Source organism: Macaca fascicularis, chromosome X, assembly GCF_037993035.2.
Source record: "Macaca fascicularis isolate 582-1 chromosome X, T2T-MFA8v1.1".
NCBI lineage: Eukaryota > Metazoa > Chordata > Mammalia > Primates > Cercopithecidae > Macaca > Macaca fascicularis.
The window spans coordinates 31,389,250-31,409,581 of record NC_088395.1 but is presented as its reverse complement, the minus strand read 5'-3'; the positions used below and the strand labels follow the sequence as shown (position 1 = coordinate 31,409,581).

Below are 20,332 nucleotides of genomic sequence, written 5' to 3'. Positions count from 1 at the left end.
AGAAACAATAGAAGCGCATTGCTCCATCCCCTGTCCTTTATTAAGAAGCGTGAAGTGTGCTTGTTTATATAACTTGCGGCTTATCTTGTGATATGCAAAGAAGAGAGAAGACAGAATGTTGTTGGATTTGGAAGTACAGTGGATGAGATCTTCCGGTTTATTGATTTGTAAAGAACGGCTTGATATTGGTTTGTCAGTTCTGCGTCAGTGAGAGAAAAGAAAGGCGCTTTTCAGTCAGTTGCTGGAGGAGGAGAGCCGGGAAGTGGAAACAGGGTCTTCTGGCAGACAAGCTTCCTTGAGAGGTGGTCAAATTGACCATGAAGGGAGTCAAGGTCAGGAAGCTTTGGAAATGCTGCAAGGATGGCATGGGATTTAAGGAGGGTTGATTTCCTTGGTTAAGGATTGTTGCATACTTCAGCAAATTCTCCCTCCCAGCCTTTATGAAAGAAGTGTTTAGTAGAACAAACTGAAAATCTCCAAGTATATTGTTACCCCAAATATAAAAGTTTCTGTCACTGAGATGAAAATGTTTGATTTCCAGTGCTTTATCTTTTTGCATTTATCTACCTGTTTCAGTCATTTGTTAATATGAATTTGCTGATATATGCCATCTTTTTTTTTTTCAGACAATACCAGTTCTGTGGTATCTCATTGATGATTATTTCAAATTGCCACTTTTGTTCCTTGGAAATACTCCTGTGTTCAAATACCAGGAGGCGTAATTATGTAATTACCATGTGAACATTATGCTACTTATGGGCCGAAATGCCCCTAGAAAGGAATGCTTCAGTGGCCTCAGAAAATTTCTGTGAGAATGATATCTTCCAAATGTGGTATAAATAAAGCTCAAGAATAAATAGCTAAAGCTGGAATGTAAATGATTTAATGTAATGATGTGGTAAGGTGAGAGCCACTTGACTTCAGTTCCTGTGGCAAATCATAAGATACATTAGGAAAACTTTTAAAAGGGAACCTATTTTTTAAGATAAAATCTGCATCAAGTTACATCACCTTCCAGGCAAAGTAATTCAACTTTCCTCTTTTCTCTTTGAGACGAGAAAAAAAAAAAAAAAAAAGCAGAAGAAATGCTTCCTATGATCTCTTCTCTTCCCGTCATAATTTTCATAAGTCTGTAGATGTAATTACAACTAAAGATTTTGACAAATGAAGCAGGATAGGAGGTTGATTGCTGCTTTTCTAAATTAAAATTAATGATACCCTTAAGGTACTTGGGTCTATGAAGTCAATTTAATGTTGATATAACCTGACTCCATTATCACAGAATGAGGCAGTTGCATAAGCATGAAAACCAATACACAAACATCCAAAGTGCATTTTAGAAATCAGTGAGGTGAAAGATTAAAGGCTTAACAATGGACAAAGGGCTTGCTGTTTGTTCTCTCTTGCCTTCCAGTTTGATGGAAGAGTTCATCAGAATTAGAGGAAGAATGTTCCTGGAGAAGTGTTGGGCTGGCACTAGGCTAGGGGTCCTATTCATATCCTGCCTCGCTTGTCTTGCAAGGATGCACAGCCCCTTCATTTGAGGCACTGTTTGCTTCAGCAGAGTCTGTGTACTCTTCTGGTAGATTGTATAGAACATAATAAAGGGGGAGTGGGGGAGGAGGAAGGAAAGAAAAAGGAGGGAATAAAAAAAGGAGTCAGATTAAGAAAGAAGTCAGCACAGAAATATGAAATGGAAGGAAAAAAAGCTACGATACAGGAACGTTAAAAGGTAGATTAAGGATGGTCTCACATGGCATGCATTAGCATCCGTGCCATAAATCACACAAAATCAACTAATAATTATACTCCTACTCAGAGTGAGCGCCATGTTAGCACTAGTTGCTTTCCTGTGATCTATCCTGAAGTCAAACACAGGAAACACTGTTTAACTCCTAAGTGCCCTAATGTCAAGAAAGCACAGAAATAAACTCAAAGGAAAGACAATTCAGTCAGTCTTTGCATTCAACAAGCCCAGAATGTTTTGCCGCAGAGCTATACCTATCACAAACCTTCATTCCAGGAGACGGCCGGTAGAGGTGGCTCGTGCCTGTAATCCCAGCACTCTGGGAGGCCCAGGAGAGTTCGAAATCAAGACCAGAACTTATCTCAAACCTTTTTTTTTCCAGTTACAACTCAAAATAATCAGAATTAGAAGAATAATGGATTTTAACTGAAAGGGATTGCCATTAGTTAAAAGGATTTTAACTGAAACTGTAATCAGTCTCAGGAGAGTTTCCAGGATAATGTTTGGGCATGTATTTATCAGTGTTACTTGTGAGGATTTGGGAGTAAGAGTGAATGAGGAAGTTCCTCCCCCAACACAGACACATGCACACAAAAACTGTACAAACTGAAAAACTTCAGGACAAAAACTCATGAATAGACTGGAGAGTCATTTGTGTGCATATGTGTGGTTTATTTACTAGCACCACAGCACAATAAGAGTTTTTGTTTGTCTTTTACTTTTGTTTTTGTTTTCATAGGCTCATTTGTGTAAGTGTTATGTCTGTTTCTTACATTCCCATGGATATTTATCAAGGGTCTAGACACACTGAGAACCAGAAAATCAAAACATACATTCCTAGTTACATATTTTCCCTAGACTGGAGTAAACATGATTTATGTAATGTAGTATCAGTAAGACGTAGCTTGGACGCTAGGAAGAAACCACATTGCCTAGCAATGTATTTCCACATGGGGAGGTAATGCTTGTCTCTCCTGAACTTCTAGTGAAGATAAAACTTCAAAGCAGAGTAATTAACAGAAAGGTCAAAAGACAAAGTAGAAGCCCTTGAGAATCTAAAATGAAGTTAAAGAACCAACATTTAGATTTAGATAAATTTATTTGAAATATTTCTAAGAGCCACCATGTTGTTATCGGTCCTTTTTCTTTCTTTCTTTTATATTTTTGGTTTATTTAAAAGCAATGATGAAGAAAAAATGAAATAAAGCTATCTTTCACAATACACAGAGGGATGGACTGAGCTTTGGGAAACAGTCACAGCTTGGAATTAAGAGTGTGTGTCATATCATAATTTAGTTGGATGATTTGGTGCTCATTTATTATACCCAAAATTACACTTTCAAATCTACTATGTTCGTACTTATCACAGTGCCTAACAGATAAGAGGAACTCAAAAAACCTTTCATTCATTCAACCATTCAGTGTTTCTTGATCTCTTCTATGTACTAGGCATTGTGATAAATCCTTAACAAGACAGATAAGATCTCTGTCTTCGTGGACAATAAACTTACATTCTAGTAAATATCTTTTGAATGAATGTAGTGATATTTCCTACTGAAGCTAAAAGAGGAAGGTCTCTGCAAACAGTACACTGTCTACAGAACTCATCCAAAATGAGAAGGCAAAGGAGAATAATATATAGCCCTCATAACTCTCAAATCTCAAATATGATTATTTAAAAACTAGAGTAAAACAAATGTGGAGGAGATTCGGACTTTAGGGTTGTTTTATAATTTGCTGTTTAACATTTTTAAATTTAGTATTATAGGCAAAATGGAATCTAAATGGTTTTCTTCTTTTCTTTTTTTACTTTCATCATCAAAAATGGAAGAAAGGAAGAAAAGGAGGAAAGAAGAAAAGGAAAGGAAGAAGGGAGGGAGGGAAGTTTTTCAAAAGCTTGTGTCAGGGATCTTGAAAAAGAAATTATTCATTTAAAATATAGTTGTTATGGTAAAGATCCATGAATAAACAGTACATTAATTCATTCAACTAATATTAATTTAGCACCTATTATATGCCAGGTACTGTGCTACTCACTGATGATTTAGTAGGGAAAGATGTGTCCCTGTCCTCATGGAACATATAAAAAAAGGACCTTTTTCTCCTGACATGCTTTTACTGAAGAATTGCTGCAACCTAGATTATGAGTACTCATGGACCAGATGGCAGTTTTCTGCCCATCTGGGATAGTTCTGAAGAATAGACCCTCGTGTATCAATCAAGGTTTCTTCCAGTTCTAAGCCTTCATGATCTATGATCTAATAGTTAAAACAGGATGTATGCTCCCAAAAAGATGTTATATTTATATTACTTTTATAAAAGGAAACATAGACATGCCCTATTAATTCAGAAGAGATTGGGTTCCTCCTGGCTGTTTAAATCATTCTATTTAAACTCCTTTATCTCTTCTTTCTTGGCTCCCCTTCCAAAGCTCACTCTTACCCCCTTTAGTCTCACTTCCCTTTCCTTTCTTTAATTGCTGAGACAAATTGTTCATCTCTAACTGGCTATACATGACATCTCCAGTTAAATGTTTCACTGTTAGGACAAATTCATTATATTCCAAATGAATTCATACACACATATGCTATTTCTCCCTTTTCTGTTTTTCATATTGCCATTAGCAATATCTTCATTCTCCCAGTCTTCCTTACTGGAAATCCAAGAGTTTATTTGCTTCTTCAGAAATTAATCTCCAGCACCAAATTGGATAGTTCTTCCTGCTTTCAAAATCCTTCTAACGTGTACCTTCTTTTACATTCAATACAATACAGCCTTAATTCTAATGCATATCACCCCAAGTCTAGTAAATTACAGCAGCCTCTTTCTGATCTCAGTCTCAGGTGCCTTTTCAAATCTGTTTTACACCATACCGATCTTCCCAAACCCTAACTTTCCTCTAAAATAGTGAGTCATGTCACAGAAATTTTCAGTGGTTCTCTTTGCCTGCAGGGTAAATCTTGAGCCTCAGAGTCCGGAACACCTTGCTTTGCATCATCTGCTTTCAACATGACTAACTAATTATATCTCACTGTCGTCCTCAACACCACTGTTCTGCAGCCCCAAGCCTTTCTTCAGCTTGTCACTATTTCTTACCTCCAAACCTTTACACTTGCAGAGATCAGGGACTATAGCATTTGTTTTTTGACTATCTCTTTCAATATTAACAAATACTTATATAATGAATAAACCACCAAGGAAAGAACTGATTGTGCCATAACATAAGATACAGGTATATAATTTCTGGCTTTTGCTTCCTGTTTTGTATATACTATGGTTATATTGATTTAAAATACAGCCAGTTAGAAAGATCTAATGCATGGAGGCTCTCATTTTAATAGATTATCAAATTTCATTTCCTTGCATAATTGCTCACAGAATAAAGTGCTTCGTTCCTAAGTGTCAAGCTAAAGCTTTCGAGGACCTTGGTTGCTTTCAAGATTTTCTCCTTCATAAATTTATTTCTTTATTTAGCCAGTTGTGCATTCAATCCACACAAAACTTTTCTCCAATGATAATTTGTGGAAAGAAATATTTTATGCTTAATTCTTCTCACTGTCATGCCTTCTCTTAAATTTGGGTTATGAAGATGGAAATTCACTTTGATCTCATTTTAAAATCTTGACAATATTGAGTGTACACTGGAAACTACCACTGGAGCTCTCCTTGTATAAGAAGGCAAAATTCTTCAGAGATTGGGAGTCTAGAATGAACTTTGATGCTGCATCGGCTCAGTCCCTATGAAACTAACATTCTTACTAGAGAAAGTGGCCTATGGCACGGTCATATTCCTTTACCATCTACATCTTCTCCTTGAGATTTCTTTCTCAGTATGTGAAAAGATTTCTGATCAGTGTCCACTCCCATATGGCATCCTCATCTTCTCCTCCCTACCCCAAAACACTCACATTTATCTCTAGATTGATTTATTTATGAAATGACCCATTCTAAATTTAGAAATAATGACATATGCCAAACATTTATTTGCATGCATTTTTCCACAACCTTTCTCTGTGATCTTATGATATCACATTCTTCAAGACCAGGAATTGACCTTGCATTGGGCCATAAAATACATTGGGCCATAAAATACATTGAACAACTGAAGTTTCATAGATATGCACACTAGAATTGGTCTGCATTCAATAAACTGATTGAAAATAAAGAAATTAAAAAGCAAATTACTTATTAAGTATTTATAAAATACTTTTTTTCAACTTTACTCTTCAGGATAACAGTTAAGAGCAAGACCCAGACTGAATGAGTTTGAATCTGAGCTCTGCCAATTTACTAACTACTGAAGCTTAGGCAAGTTTTTTTTTTTTTTTTAACCTCTCATGCCTCAGTTTTCACATCAATGAAGTGGGGGGAATAATATTAACTCCTATTGCAGAGTTACTGTAAAGATGAAATAACATAATTCATATTATCATGCATGTATTGCTTAATAAATATTAGCCATTTTTGTATTGTATGTGGTACCCTGCACATTATAGACTATTGCTCTCCTGTTTTCCTTTTTTTTTTTTTTTTTTTTTTTGAGATGGAGTCTTGTTCTGTCGCCCAGGCTGGAGTGCAGTGACATGATCTCGGTGCACTGCAACCTCCACCTCTCAGTGTCAAGCAATTCTCCTGCCTCAGCTTCCTGAGTGGCTGGGATTACAGATGCTCACCACCACACCCAGCTAATTTTTGTATTTTTAGTAGAGACGGGATTTCATCATGTTGGCCAGGCTGGTCTCGAACTTCTGACCTCAAGTGATCCACCTGCCTCGGCCTCCCAAAGTGCTGGGATTACAGGTGTGAGTCACCACGCCTGGCCTATTCCTCTCCTTTTATTTACCATAATAGCAGCAAGAACAGTAGCTGGTGACATTTATTGAGCAATTACTACATGATAGAAACTAGGCTAAGTGCTTTACATGTATCATCTTATTTAATTCCCACAGAACTCTATAAGTTATATTACTGTCCACATTTTACTGATAAGGAAAGTTAAGAATAATTTACCCAGGGACATTGATTAGTCAAGGTTCTCCAGAGAAATAGAAGCAACAATATACATATGTATGTACGTATGTGTGTGTGTGTGTGTGTATATGTATGTATATGTGTGTGTGGATATATAAAATCAAGTATTATCTCATGCAGTTGGAAACTAAGAAGTCCCATGACCTGCTGTCTGCAAGTTAGAGAGCCAGGAAAATTGATAGTGTAATTTCAGTCTCAGTCTGAAAGCCTGAGAACCAGAGGAGTTGATGATGTAAATCCCAGTCCAAGGGCAGGGGAACACTGACATCCCAGCTCAAGCAGGCCTGCAGGGAAAAAAGGAACATGCCTTTTTGTTCTGTTTAGGACCTCAACTGATAGGATGATGCCCACCCACATTGCGGAGGGCAATCTACTGAATCCGCTGAACTAAATGCTAATCTTGTCTGCACAAGACACACCCAGACACACCCAGAAATAGTGGTTTGCCTGGGCACCCCATAGTCCAGTCAACTTGACACAGAATTAACCATTACAGACCTGCAGTCAGTGCAGTCAGTGTGAGTAGGTATTCTTGTTTGTTCCGCATCTCTTCTCTTGTCTCTCTCTCTCTCTCTCTCTCTCTCTCTCTCTCTCTCTCTCTCTCACACACACACACACACACACACACATACCACATTTACTCATTTATCCGTTTATTTGGTCAACTAGTCATTAAACAAATATTTGCTACCATTTACTATGTGCAGGGTTCTGTGCATCCTGCAGAAAGGGTTGGAGACATTCAAAGACAAAGGTAAACAAAAAATGGTCCCTGCTATCAAGAAGTTTACAATCTATTGCAAGAGACATGTCCATATAATTCAAATGAATTGTATGATAGAAGTGCTTCAAGTATAAACCATATACTGTTAGAATGCTGAGGAAACCATTAATTCTAACCCGGGAGATGGGGAAGTGAGCATATAAACACTCACAGCATTGATCTGGGAGAGAAGTGGGGTAAGAGCATTGCCGAGAGAAGGAGCAGCATGAAGAAGCCACACACAAGAGTTACATTGGATGGAATAGTGCAGGATAGGCAGGTAGTTTTGGTGGGCTTAGCAGGTAGAGTTTGGGAGCGCAGGGTCATAAGGTTGGGAAGGGAGGTTTCATATGTCCCTCATGCTTTTGTGTAGATAAAATAAAGCAAATCCTGCATTTTAGGGGAACTCCACTTGGTTATCCACGTATTTGGGCCAAGCAAAAATGGGCAAGGCTAGGGAGAGTGAAAAAATGAGATTGTTCTGGATATACACTAGGCACTTAATTGATATTGGAAGGCCAGAGTTGGTTTGAGACCAGACTACCTGAGCCACTTTTCTGATGAGATTAACATCGATTTTTACCTCTTGGGAATTCTGCACACCACAGGAACTATCCCCTGAGTTCCGATTGCTCTGTGCAAGCTCTGATTGACCCCTAGTTTAGCATGGACTGTTCACAACCAAATCAAAATCCAGAGTTAGAGAGCTAGGATGCCTGGAGCTACCACTTATATTGGATTGGCAAAATGCCAAATGACTAAGTATAGTATTTCACCCATAAAATTATTCCTTTTCCCGCCCCAAGAATAGAATTCACTAAGTTGACAGCACACTGTGTCAATATATTATAGAAAAACCTAATAGGAAAAAAAGAATGGCGGTTTTCACTGCATGCCACCTAAAGGTATATTTCTCAATAATTTCCAAGACCACTGAAAACTGAAATCTGAAAATTAGTTTTATCTTCCTATCCACCCTGTTTTATCCCAAATTTAAGCCTTGCCTGTACTTCTTTGATATTTAATTAATTTTTTTTTTTTTTTTTTTTTTTTTTTTGAGATGGAGTTTCACTCTGTCGCCCAGGCTGGAGTGCAGTGGCACGATCTCTGCTCACTGTGGCCTCCCTCCTGCCTCAGCCTCCTGAGGAGCTGGGATTACAGGCGTGCACCACCACACCCGACTAATTTTTGTATTTGTAGTAGAGACGGGGTTTCACCATATTGGCCAGGCTGGTCTCGAACTTCTGACCTCAAGTGATCTGCCTGCCTTGGCCTCCCAAAGTGCTGGGATTACAGGCATGAGTCACTGTGCCCAGTCCATAATTAAATATTAATCAACTATTGGTTAATTGCTAATTATCAATAATTAAATATCACTCAATGGTTTATTACCTATTCATCAATATTACTTCTTTAAAAATTTGTCAAAAACAGTAGACTAAGACTTAAAGACAAGACATGTCATTTCTGAGATTCTGTAGTCACCTATACCAAATGGCACCCTCCCTAATGTTTCTGTGAAAGTAAAGATTTGTATTTTTTTATGGTACTAATTGAAGCAGTAGTTCATTTGTGGCTGTCAATGAGTTGACTGTAAAAAAAAAAAAAAAATCTTATTTTAACATTGTTGAGAGAGGAAATCCTTTGTGTTTGGCCTTGGATTGATAAAAACGAGTCTGGGATACTATATACGGTAAGTGGATATTAAAACTAGGGCTATGAATTGTTGCTTTGGTGTTGTCAGCCTTGGAGACTCAAAGTATCTTATCAGAAAGGATACATTATTTTAATTGTTCCTCATTATATAGAATGAGAGAACATCATTTCTCTCCTTTTCCTCCCAGGTGGCCGTGGAGGACCGAGTCAGGCAGCTGCATGAAGCTCACAGGGACTTTGGCCCAGCGTCTCAGCACTTTCTTTCCAGTGAGTCATTTTCAGCTTTTATCACTTAACTTTATTGCATCTTGATTAATAAGAATTAACAGTTGAAAAAAACAAAAGAATTAAGAGTTGAATTATAATAATCTCTGTCAGATGTAGTAGAAGCATAAATCATCCTGAAATATAACTTGGTTGATAAATTTAGAAGGGTAGGAAGAAGAAGCCCAACTGGATCATTTTGCCCAGTCTTCAGCTAATGCATAATTGTTTCCTGCAATATATTCTCAAATGTTAACTTCATTAATAATTTTGAGTCTTTTTGAAAAGTATGGAACACTTTGCTCAGGAGCCATGCTAATATTCTCTGTATCATTCCAATGTTAGTATATGGGCTGCTGAAGCAAACACATACCTTTGAGTTTTTAATTTCTGCCTATCAGTTCAGTTCATAAAGCTAATAATTATGATATCATGTAATTATAATATGATCATTCAATATGTGTTACTGTGATTCTGTAATTCTTTATCTCTAAATAATTCATTAAATACTCCCTGCCTTATGAAATAAATGACAATTCTCAAAAGAAGGCATACAAATGGCCAACAGGTATATGAAAAAATGCTCAACATCACTAATCACCAGGGAAATGCAAATCAAGACCACATGATATATCATCTTACCCCAATTAGAATGGCTATTATTCAAAAGACAAAAAATAACAGATTCTGGTGAGAATGTGAAGAAAGGGAACTCTTTTACGGTGTTGGTGAAAATGTAACAGTAAATTAGTAACAGTATGAAGATTTCTCAAGAAACTATAAATAGAACTACCTTACCATCTGGCAATCCCACTACTGGTTATCTATCCCAAAGCTAAGAAATCAGTGTATCAAAAGGGTACCTGCACTTGTATGCTTATCGCAGCACTGTTTACAACAGCAAAGATGTGAAATCAACCTAAGTGTATATCAACAGATGAATGGATAAAGAATATGTGGTATCTATACACAATGAAACACTACAAGAATGAAACTACGTCATTCACAGCAACATGGATGGGACTGGAGGTCATTATGTTAAGTGAAACAACCCCGGCACAGAAAGACAAAAATTGCATGTTCTTACTCTTGTGGAAGCTAAAAAAAAAATTGATCTCATAAACATAGACTAGAATGATGGATACTAGTGGCTGGGAAAGGTGTGTGGGTAGAGGGGGAGATAAAGAGAGGTTGGTTAATGGGTACAAACATCCAGTTAGATAGAAGGAATAAGTTATATCATTTGACAGCAGAATAGAGTGACTATAGTTAACGACAATGTGTTGTATATTTCAAAGTATCAAGAAGAAAGGGCTTGAATTGTTCCCAATACATAGAAATGACAAATACTCAAGGTGATGGACGCCTCAAATACCCTGACTTGATCATTATGTATTCTATGCTAGTAAAATATCATGTTACCTCATAAATATGTAAAATTTTATGTACCAATAATAAATAAATAAATAAATAAATAAATAAATAAATAAATACTTTGCCTCCAAATTTGAAACCTCAGCCTATGGGTATTCCCTTTTCCCTAACTATTTGTATCCTTTTTTTTTTTTTTTTTTTTTTTGAGAGGGAGCCTCATTCTGTTGCCCAGGCTGCAGTACAGTGGTGTGATCTTGGCTCACTGCAACCTCCGCCTCCCAGGTTCAAACAACTCTCCTGCCTCAGCCTCCTGAGTAGCTGGGACTACAGGCGTACACCACCAGGCCCGGATAACTTTTGTATTTTTTAGTAGAGACAAGGCTTCACCATGTTGATCAGGCTGGTCTCGAGCTCCTGATCTCAAGTGATCCACTCACCTTGGCCTCCCAAAGTGCTGGGATTACATTCGTGAGCCTTGTATTCTCCTTTTGTCCTTGACCTCTAGTCATTCTTTTTATTTACTGGTTCTACCATTTTATTAATTATGTTTTTATAATTAATACTAAGAGAAATAACCTTAGTTAACTGAGAGTTTGAGTATTAGAGAATCATATTTATACAATAATGCATATTAAATTGGCAAGCACCTGTTTTCCTCTGATTAATATTAATTTATACCACTTTTTATTTGATTATAAAAGTATATGTGTTGAGTTTTTTGGTATTTAAAAAGCCATACTTTACCACATGGAGTTAACATCTGTTAGCATTCTGATATATTTCCTTATGGTCATATGTGAGTATGTATGAGGGTTTATCCATCATTTTAAGGCAATTACTTTGTGCCTAGCAATGTTACAGATTTTAACTAGTTTAATCCTTATAGCAATCCCTTAAGGTAGGTACCATTATTATACCTATTTCAATGATGAAAAAATTGAGGCACACATTCACACAGCTAGTAGATGAGAGAGCCAGGATTCAAACCCAAGAAGTTGGCCCCAGAGTCTGTGTTTTTAAGTATCACACTGTAATTTTACTTAATTTATGTATTTTATAGAGAGGAGGTAATTCTGTATGATCTCCATTCTTCTGCCACATTCTTTCATTGCCATTTTCTGATCATTTCCTTTCTTTTCCATTCTCCATGGGTTAATAAAAAGATCCACGCTCACAAATACTTTAAAGTATTTGAGTAGATGCTGTCATGTGTGTCTTCAGTTGGCTGTTGTCTTTTGAACAAAATTTCCGGAAGGTGTTGGTCCTGTGTTTTTGTCATACATTGATAATAGATTAAGAAGTATCTTATTTTCTGAACTGGCTCTAACTTTGTTATCCGCCTGCGGTCTAGTTATTTGGACACAGTTTCACAATGCTTTGGAGTTGCCAAGAAAAAGGGATAAGTTAAAGCAGTTTATCTAAAGGAGTGGGATCGTGGCTTTTAGGAACGGCTCTAGAAAAATGATAAAGGCTACAGATTTTGTCTTCTGCATCTTTGCAAATCTCTGGTCTACTTAACTTGCCTTGGTGACAGCCATTCTATTTGATTTAATTGAGATTAAATGTGATAACATACTCCTAAGCTACTCATAAACCATAAATAAAAAAATAGTACTATTATGAATATTAATTACTCCTCTGACACCAGGAATATTCGTTCATATTTTCTTCTCTCTGACTCCCCCTCTGACATATTTTCTTCTCTCTGACTCCCCCTCTGAATTCCCATTCATTCATATTTTCTTCTCTCTGACTCCCCCTCTGAATTCCCATGTCTTACCCATTAAAACCTATTTTCAGAAAATGATATACTCGTTTAACCCAGGTGATAGGTAAAGTTTAATGTGCACTTCTCCTGGGTTATTTGCATTTTATTAGTGTGAAAATCTGTAAGCCTGAGGTGGTAGAACATCAGCCGTAAGTTCTGAGCTGTGAGGAAGGAACTTTGAGGGGCCAAGGGGAACATTCTCACACCTTTCAAACCATATCACATCAGTGCCCACTTCCAGAAAGGTCAGGCCTGTTAGACACAGGCATTCATAAAGAGACTGATCTACCTGCGTGAATGGAGCCAGCCCCGGAAGTCATCAATCTCTTGGATGCCCATGTGGAATATCAATATATGCTTAAAAGCTTTGCTTGCAGGTATAAAGAAACTACCAACTTAGTTTAAGGGATATTTAAGAAATAGAACGGTGAGACTAAGGATGGATTGTTTCTTTACATTGTCCTTTTTAAAATTACAAAGGTACTCTATACACATCAAGAAAAATTTCGAAAGCACACAGTACAAACAACAAAAGAAAAAATATCCACAATCCAATGACTCAGAGATAATCACTAATATAAATTTGGTTTATACGCTTTCTGTCTTTCTCTTGTGGGGTATGTGTGTGTGTGTGTGTGTGTGTGTGTGTCAAGGTTCTATCTTATTTTTTTATTTTTTGAACTATTTGTTTTTTGAGACAGAGTGCAGTCTCAGCTCACTGCAACCTCCCCCTCCTGGGTTCTAGTGATTCCCATAACTCAGTCTCCCGAGTAGCTGGGATTACAGGAATATGCAACCACGCTTGGCTAGTTTTTTGTATTTTTAGTAGAAATGGGGCTTCACTATGTTGACCAGGCTGGTCTCAAACTTGTGGCCTCAAGTATTCCGCCCACTGTGGCCTCCCAAAGTGTTGGGATTACAGGCATGAGCCACCACGCCCGGCCTCTCTCTTTTCTTTTAAACCATGCACAGATGAAAACATGCTACCATTTTATGGCCTGCTATTTTCCCTTAAAACTATCTTTACAATATTTTCATGTGTTTAAATATTCTTCTACAGAGTGATTTTTCTAATGACTGACTAATACTCTCTTCTGTGTCTATACCAAATTTACCAACACAATTCTAAATTGCTCAATATTAAGATTATTTCACTTATGGCTAATATCCTTTTTATACCTGTGCAAATATCTCAGATTCTTTCTACAGGATAAATGCCTAAGATGGAATTGTTGTCTTAAAGAATGTTTACATTCGTAAGCCTTTTCAAGTGTATTGCCAGACTTACCTCTAGAAAATTGCACCAGAAATTGGGTGTGCCATCCAAACCATATTTGAGCCAGGCATGGTGTGGCTCATGCCTATAATCCCAATTCTTTGGGAAACTGAGGCAGGAGGCTCACTTGAACCCAGGAGGTCAAGACTGCAGTGATCCATAATCACGCCCCTGCACTGCAATCTGGATGACAGAGCAAGACCCTGACCCTAAATTTAAAAAAAAAAAAAAATCACCATATTTTAAGCAGGACATCTCTGAAGTCACATATTTGCTACTGTAAAAGCAGCTTCCCCTACCAATGAAAAAAAGTATGTTTTAAATATTCCTCTAGGTTCATATTAAATGAATTTGAATTAATATATATATTTTAGACAGGCCTGAGTTGATACATGTTTAGTAATGTGCTTTCAGGTTATTGTGAATAATAATAGAGTGGTTTCTAAAGCTTGGAAATTACAAAGAAAAGGAAAATAAGGAGGAGCTACTAATTGCAACCCCCAACATAAACATGCTTACTGTCTCTGTTTATCTTATTCTCTCTCTCTCTCTCTCTCTGTCTCTCTCACTCTGACACACACACACATACACACACACACACACACACACACACACTCCCCTTTGGAAATTATTTGGAAATTACATTACCAGCTGTCTGTTTTTTTTTTTATCAGAAGACAGAGGCAGCCTTTTACTAAAAAAAAGTATTCACTGTTTCTTCCCAGTAGCCCAATCTCTACTAGTTACAGAAATTGTTTCTTTTATCTTAGATCTGAGAGAAAATAAGGAGAGAAAAGCATTGTGAAATATGACCCTTCTCCATTCATAGACACTAACTTGTCCTTACTTCTAGTTTTAATATACTGCTACTCCTAATTGACTTCTACAACTTAAACCAAGAAAAAGGAGAAATTCTAATAGTATGATTTTAAATATGTATATAATTTACAATGAAATTGGCATTTAAATTATTAAAATTATGTACTAATATATAATTATATATGTATAGTTCGTAGGTATACTATCAGCCTCTTCATATGTCTGTCATTAAGCAAGTACTAAAGTACATTGGCGTAGTAGTCTGAATATTGTCCTTTCCTTTTCAAGAGTTGAAAGATTTTCTGGGCATGTTGGCTCACATCTGTAATCCCATCACTTTGGGAGGCCAAGGTGGGCAGATCACTTGAGGTCAGGAGTTCAAGACCACCCTGGCCAACATGGTGAAACCCCGTCTGTACTAAAAATACAAAAATTAGCTGGGTGTGGTGGCACGGGCCTGTAATCCCAGCTACTCAGGAGGCTGAGGCAGGAGAATGGCTTAAACCCTGGAGGTGGAGGTTGCAGTGAGCCGAGATCATGCCACTGCAGTCCAGCCTCGGTAATAGAGAGAGACTTCGTCTCAAAAAACAAACAAACAAACAAAAAAAAAAAACAAAGACCAGAAAAACAGTTTAAATATTTTTCCTGACCATTATCTCAATTCTCTGGTCTTTTATTCTAAATTCTACTTTTCTCACCAAGAAAGATCACTATATATTTGGGTAAAGGGAGGAATCCTTCTATAACAGTAAAAAGAATCCATGGTTTTCTTAATATTTTACAAGTTCCAGAATTCCCTTAAAAGAATATTTTCCAAGCCAGGTTCTTTAAAACATTAATGTTCTATTAGGTTTTGATAACTGTCCCTTGAAAAAAATAGTACTGATCAATAAGATTGGAAAAACACTAGGTTTCAAAGATAAGCAAGTTTCTTTCCTGTTGGAATTCTTGGAGCCTTTATTATACACTGAGACTCTAAGAGGATAAGGAGTCTATAGCTCTCCAGTTTTAGGTGACTGTGGAAACCTTTTTCAGGCACACCAATTAATTTCACACTAAACTTTATGCTATGGATCACAGTGAACCTTTGCCTTGGTGTGGTATTTGCCAAATGCTTTAATGACAAAAAATTTCTGCTAAAGGTTGTAAAAAAGTGATCCAATTAAAAGAAAATGAATGTTTATGTGGCAAAAGGGTCAACTCCCTCTCTTTACTAAAGTTCCCATCTCCACTCCCACCCAGGAGCCCTCTTGTGCTGTGTAATTTCCTAACTGGAGATAAGCTTAGAAAGTATCTATACGAGTAGCTTCCAGACTCTGAGGTGTGGCTCATTAGCAAATCCTAAAATCAGTTTAAAAAGACTTACAACCAACAATTTTTTACTGGAATGGAATGGAATGGAACAGATTAGAAAATATGAGAGTGCATTACCCGAGCAAGGTTAAGTGTTGTTTTGATGGTAGTTGATTTGTTAGATGTGTGTGTGCATGCATGTGTGTATCTGTGTGTGTGTGTGTGTGTGTGTGTGTGTACGCGCTAGATCACAGTGTAAAACATTTTTCTTCTGTGGGTTGCAGTCGAAATAGTTTGAGAAACATTGAATCATTCCAGTCCTTTCCTTATTTTACAGATGATAAAATAGGTGCAGAATGATCAAATGACATAACCAAGGTCACAAAGATAGTTATAATACGAGGACTGGAACCCAGTTTCTGGACTTCCAAGCCACACATCACACTGCCTTACCCATTAAGAACAAATGCCTAGGCCAATAACTGTCTAGTCTATCTGCTATTGCCAATGATTATTCTATTCTCTCATATATTCCTCTTCGTTTGGCCATCCTAAGTTGATTTACAGAGTCTAAATTTTTCTCTCAACACCTCTGGGCTAAAAGCTGCCTTGTCAAAATGGTATTGATAGTGGTTCAGAGTAAAAGCTGTCAAATCAAACTGATTGGATTCAAATATTGACTCAGAACACTTTATGCTTTATTCTTTCTCTTTATTCTTCATCTTTAAAATAGGGATAATAGTAACATATTTGGTCAATTGTAAGACACACTTTTCTACCCATGTTTTAACAGCTCTGAAATCAGAATGCACTTTCGACCAATGGGATGTTGAATTCAGTGAAATATGGTTGTATTATGTCATGGGGTTACAGTGAAGATGAAACAGTTAATATTTGTAAAACCCCTACAGTAGTGCCTGGAACATAGTAAGTGCTATTCAAGTGTTTGCTATTAGCTTTACCATTAGTATCATTATTACTATCAGCTTGATAGTATAACTTAATGCATGCCTGTTAGAGTCAAACTGGTCATGAAAGTTTCATTCATTCTCTTGCATTTAATTGTCAGTATAAGTAGTCCCTCTCCTTTCTGAAGGTGATTTCCAAGGATCTAATCTGCAAGTCCAGTGTTTTGCACATTAGAACAGCTCAATAGTTGTTTGTGTAACTAATGAGTGATAAATAATCCAAAAGATAGACCTTAATCTCTATAAGGCCAGGATAGTATTAGTGTTGTTGACAGTTATATTCTACAGTATGTAATGTGGTACATGGCACTTAGCAGGTGTTCAGTAAATATTTACAGAATGAATTATGTCTTATACCCAAAAGAGGAAGAGGTAAATTCACTCCTGACATTGATAATACACAGTGGCATGAGATTTAGCATAGTGACTATCACATAGTAGACACTCAATAAATAATGTGGCCTTTTATGTTGCTTCTCAGCAAAGACTAATAGCATTCATAACTTTGTATGGTTGTTTTTATCAAAGTCTACTGTACCATGTAATATATTAAGGGAAAAGGCTGACTTCAAAATTACAGCATGATCACAACTGTATTAGAAAATAAAATAAAAATAACAGAAATGTACACATAAAAGAAAAATGGAAAATAAAAAGACACCAAAAGGCAAACAGTTATTGCATCATTTCTTTCTTTTTACTTTTACAATTTTTTTGGTAATAGCATGTACTACTTTTGTAATGGAAAAAAACAATAAAGGTAAAATTTTATACTCTAGCTTTTAACCAGTGACCTCTTGGAGTGGCAATGGGACTCTGAAAGACAAATTTCCTTTTTACTATTTATTCTGAATTTAAAAGCTGTTTCATTGAGTGACCTTCTTGTTCTCGGATTATGAGACACTGTAAAAAGAAAGAACTGATCAATCATTTCTTGCAGGCTTTACAATCTTAACCGCCTTAATCATATCCCTGGTTAAGTCTTTTTCTCTCTTGTCAAAGCGACTCAAGCTTTTACAGTTTCTCCTCGATACATAGGGTCTAGCAGTTTGTTTCCATCTTGAGAGTTGCCAAGTTTCATCCCGGTTATTCTCCACTACACACACACTTAAATAAAAAAAAAAAATAACAGGGGAAACCTTTGAGCACATCTAATAATTGCTGACATTTCACTTAACAATGCTCCAGCCTGTGCTACCAGTGTCCTCAGGGGACGGATAATTTGAAATATGAGCGGGCCAATAATTTAAAGCTTCAGATTGGCTTAAATAAGCCATCATGAGGCCGGGTGCGGTGGCTCACGCCTGTAATCCCAGCACTTTGGGAGGCTGAGGCGGGAAGACCACATGAGATCAGGAGTTCGAGACCAGCCTGACCAACATGGAGAAACCCCGTCTCTACTAAAAATACAAAATTAGCTGGGCATGGTGGCTAACGCCTGTAATCCAAGCTACTCAGGAGGCAGAGGCAGGAGAATCACTTGAACCCAGGAGGCAGAGGTTGCAGTGAGCCGAGATTGAGCCATTGCACTCTGGCCTGGGCAACAAGAGTGAAACTCCATCTCAAAAAATAAATTAATTAATTAATTAAATAAATAAATAAATAAATAAATAAATAAAAATAAGCCATCATGATAAAAGTCAGAAAGAATCTTGCAGGTCCAATGTGAGATGATTTGCAGGCTAAAATTCTCTTTCAAGTAAAATCTCAGAGTAAAATGATTTGGGCCAGTTTCTTCAGCAGTCACATGTTGTCCCAAGTGGTAGGAATTTGGGACAAATGCCATGTGACCTACCGGTGATGCTGATAATGCCTCTATAAATTCAAAGACAGCCTTTCCAATGCCCACAAAAAGCAGCTACAGCAGTAATAATTATATTCTCTTCTTAAAATATATTGTCATGGCCCTTTTCTCCTTTAGCTCAAATTTATACTCCTCAATAAGCTCTCAGATTTATTTGCTTTACAGTATCATTAGCAACCAGATTTTGCATCGTTGGCCCTATATATCCCATCAATTTGAACACATGAGGAAACAGAACATTTTTGTTTATGCTATGGGAATTTCTGTGCTGGGGCTGGCTTACAATGGCTCAAGAGAGCCAATTGTAAAATATACAGGAATTGTGAGCTAGTTATTAAGCCTACCTTTGGTAGCTTGAAATCAGGTATAGTGGGAAGATTTACTCCATGGAAATTGGCAAATACTACAAATTGGGGCACTTTTTTTTTTTTTTTTTTTTTTTTTTTTTTTGCATAGATGGCTTCCCAGAAATGACTAATTTATCTATGTTATTTGGATCGCTCAAGTCCCTGTATGCAAAGAATCTTCTTAAACTTAGCAGGAAGGATGCTCAGGATCCAAATATTTATCTGCCTTGTAGAGTGACCACTCATCCTGGTCTGTCTGGGACTTTCCCAGATTTAGCACTGGAATTCCCATATTCCAGGAAATCTCTGTAGTCCCAGGCAAACCAGGATAGTTGCTCACCCTAGCCTTAGGTGAAATCCCTAGAAATAGAACCCTATTTAGATAGATGGGGCTTCTTGTAGAAGTAATTTGTTCAGGTGAAAGGGAGTGAGGGAAGCAGGATAAAGTAAGAAGGATGCCGGTCAAGGAGTTAAGTGAGAAGGAAGAGAGTCACTTCAGCCTGATCCCACAGGGAGCTCTGGAGAACAAATTGTCCCTACCTTGAGATAAGGGGACTGAGTTGTTTTTGTTTTTTGTTTTTGTTTTTGTTTTGAGACAGAGTCTCACTCTGTCACCCAAGCTGGAGTGCAATGGCGTGATCTCGGCTCACTGCAACCTCTGCCTCCCAGGTTCAAGCGATTCTCCTGCCTCAGCCTCCAGAGTAGCTGGGACTACCATGCCCAGCCTTTTTTTTTTTTTTTTTTTTTTTTTTTTTTGTATTTTTAGTAGAGACGGGGTTTCACTATGTTGGCCAGGCTGGTCTTGAACTCCTGATCTCATGATCTGCCTGCCTTGGTCCCCCAAAGTGCTGGGATTACAGGCATGAGCCACCATGCCTGGCCGGGGCTGGGCTTTTATTTTCCCATGTGAATTAATCATTGACTGGATTTCTGGGGAGTGGGAGATAGCAAAGCAGTTCCCATTTGGCCAAGGGAGGATTTCTGGTGAAAGGAGCAATGAAGCCTTAGCTACCAACACTCACAACTGCGGCTGGGTGAACCAGCTCAGTAAAAGGGATCTGAGTGGAACAAAAATAGTATTAACCTCTCCTAGATTTTTATGAAGCTGCTATCATACCCCATGCATAATCTGGCTTTGGAGCTGAATGGACACATTTAGCTCGATCACTAACCGTCACTCCATTGTCACGTACTTAAATGGAAATTAGCCCGGTGGCATGGA

General features: G+C 37.4%; 1 protein-coding gene and 1 non-coding gene across 18 annotated transcripts in view; one reads left to right on the top strand and one right to left on the bottom strand.

The window, feature by feature from the left end:
• DMD (dystrophin) overlaps nt 1–20,332 on the top strand; it is a 2,153,717-nt gene that overhangs the window by 1,900,366 nt on the left and 233,019 nt on the right. For all 17 annotated transcript variants that reach the window (XM_015443662.3, XM_065538825.1, XM_065538826.1 and 14 more), the window contains one exon: nt 9,386–9,464. In XM_015443662.3, coding sequence (XP_015299148.3) covers nt 9,386–9,464 — 79 coding nt within the window. The remainder of the gene's footprint in view (nt 1–9,385; nt 9,465–20,332) is intronic.
• LOC123571455 (U6 spliceosomal RNA) lies at nt 9,725–9,830 on the bottom strand. The gene has a single exon (XR_006695618.1). It is a non-coding gene; the product is annotated as a U6 spliceosomal RNA (small nuclear RNA).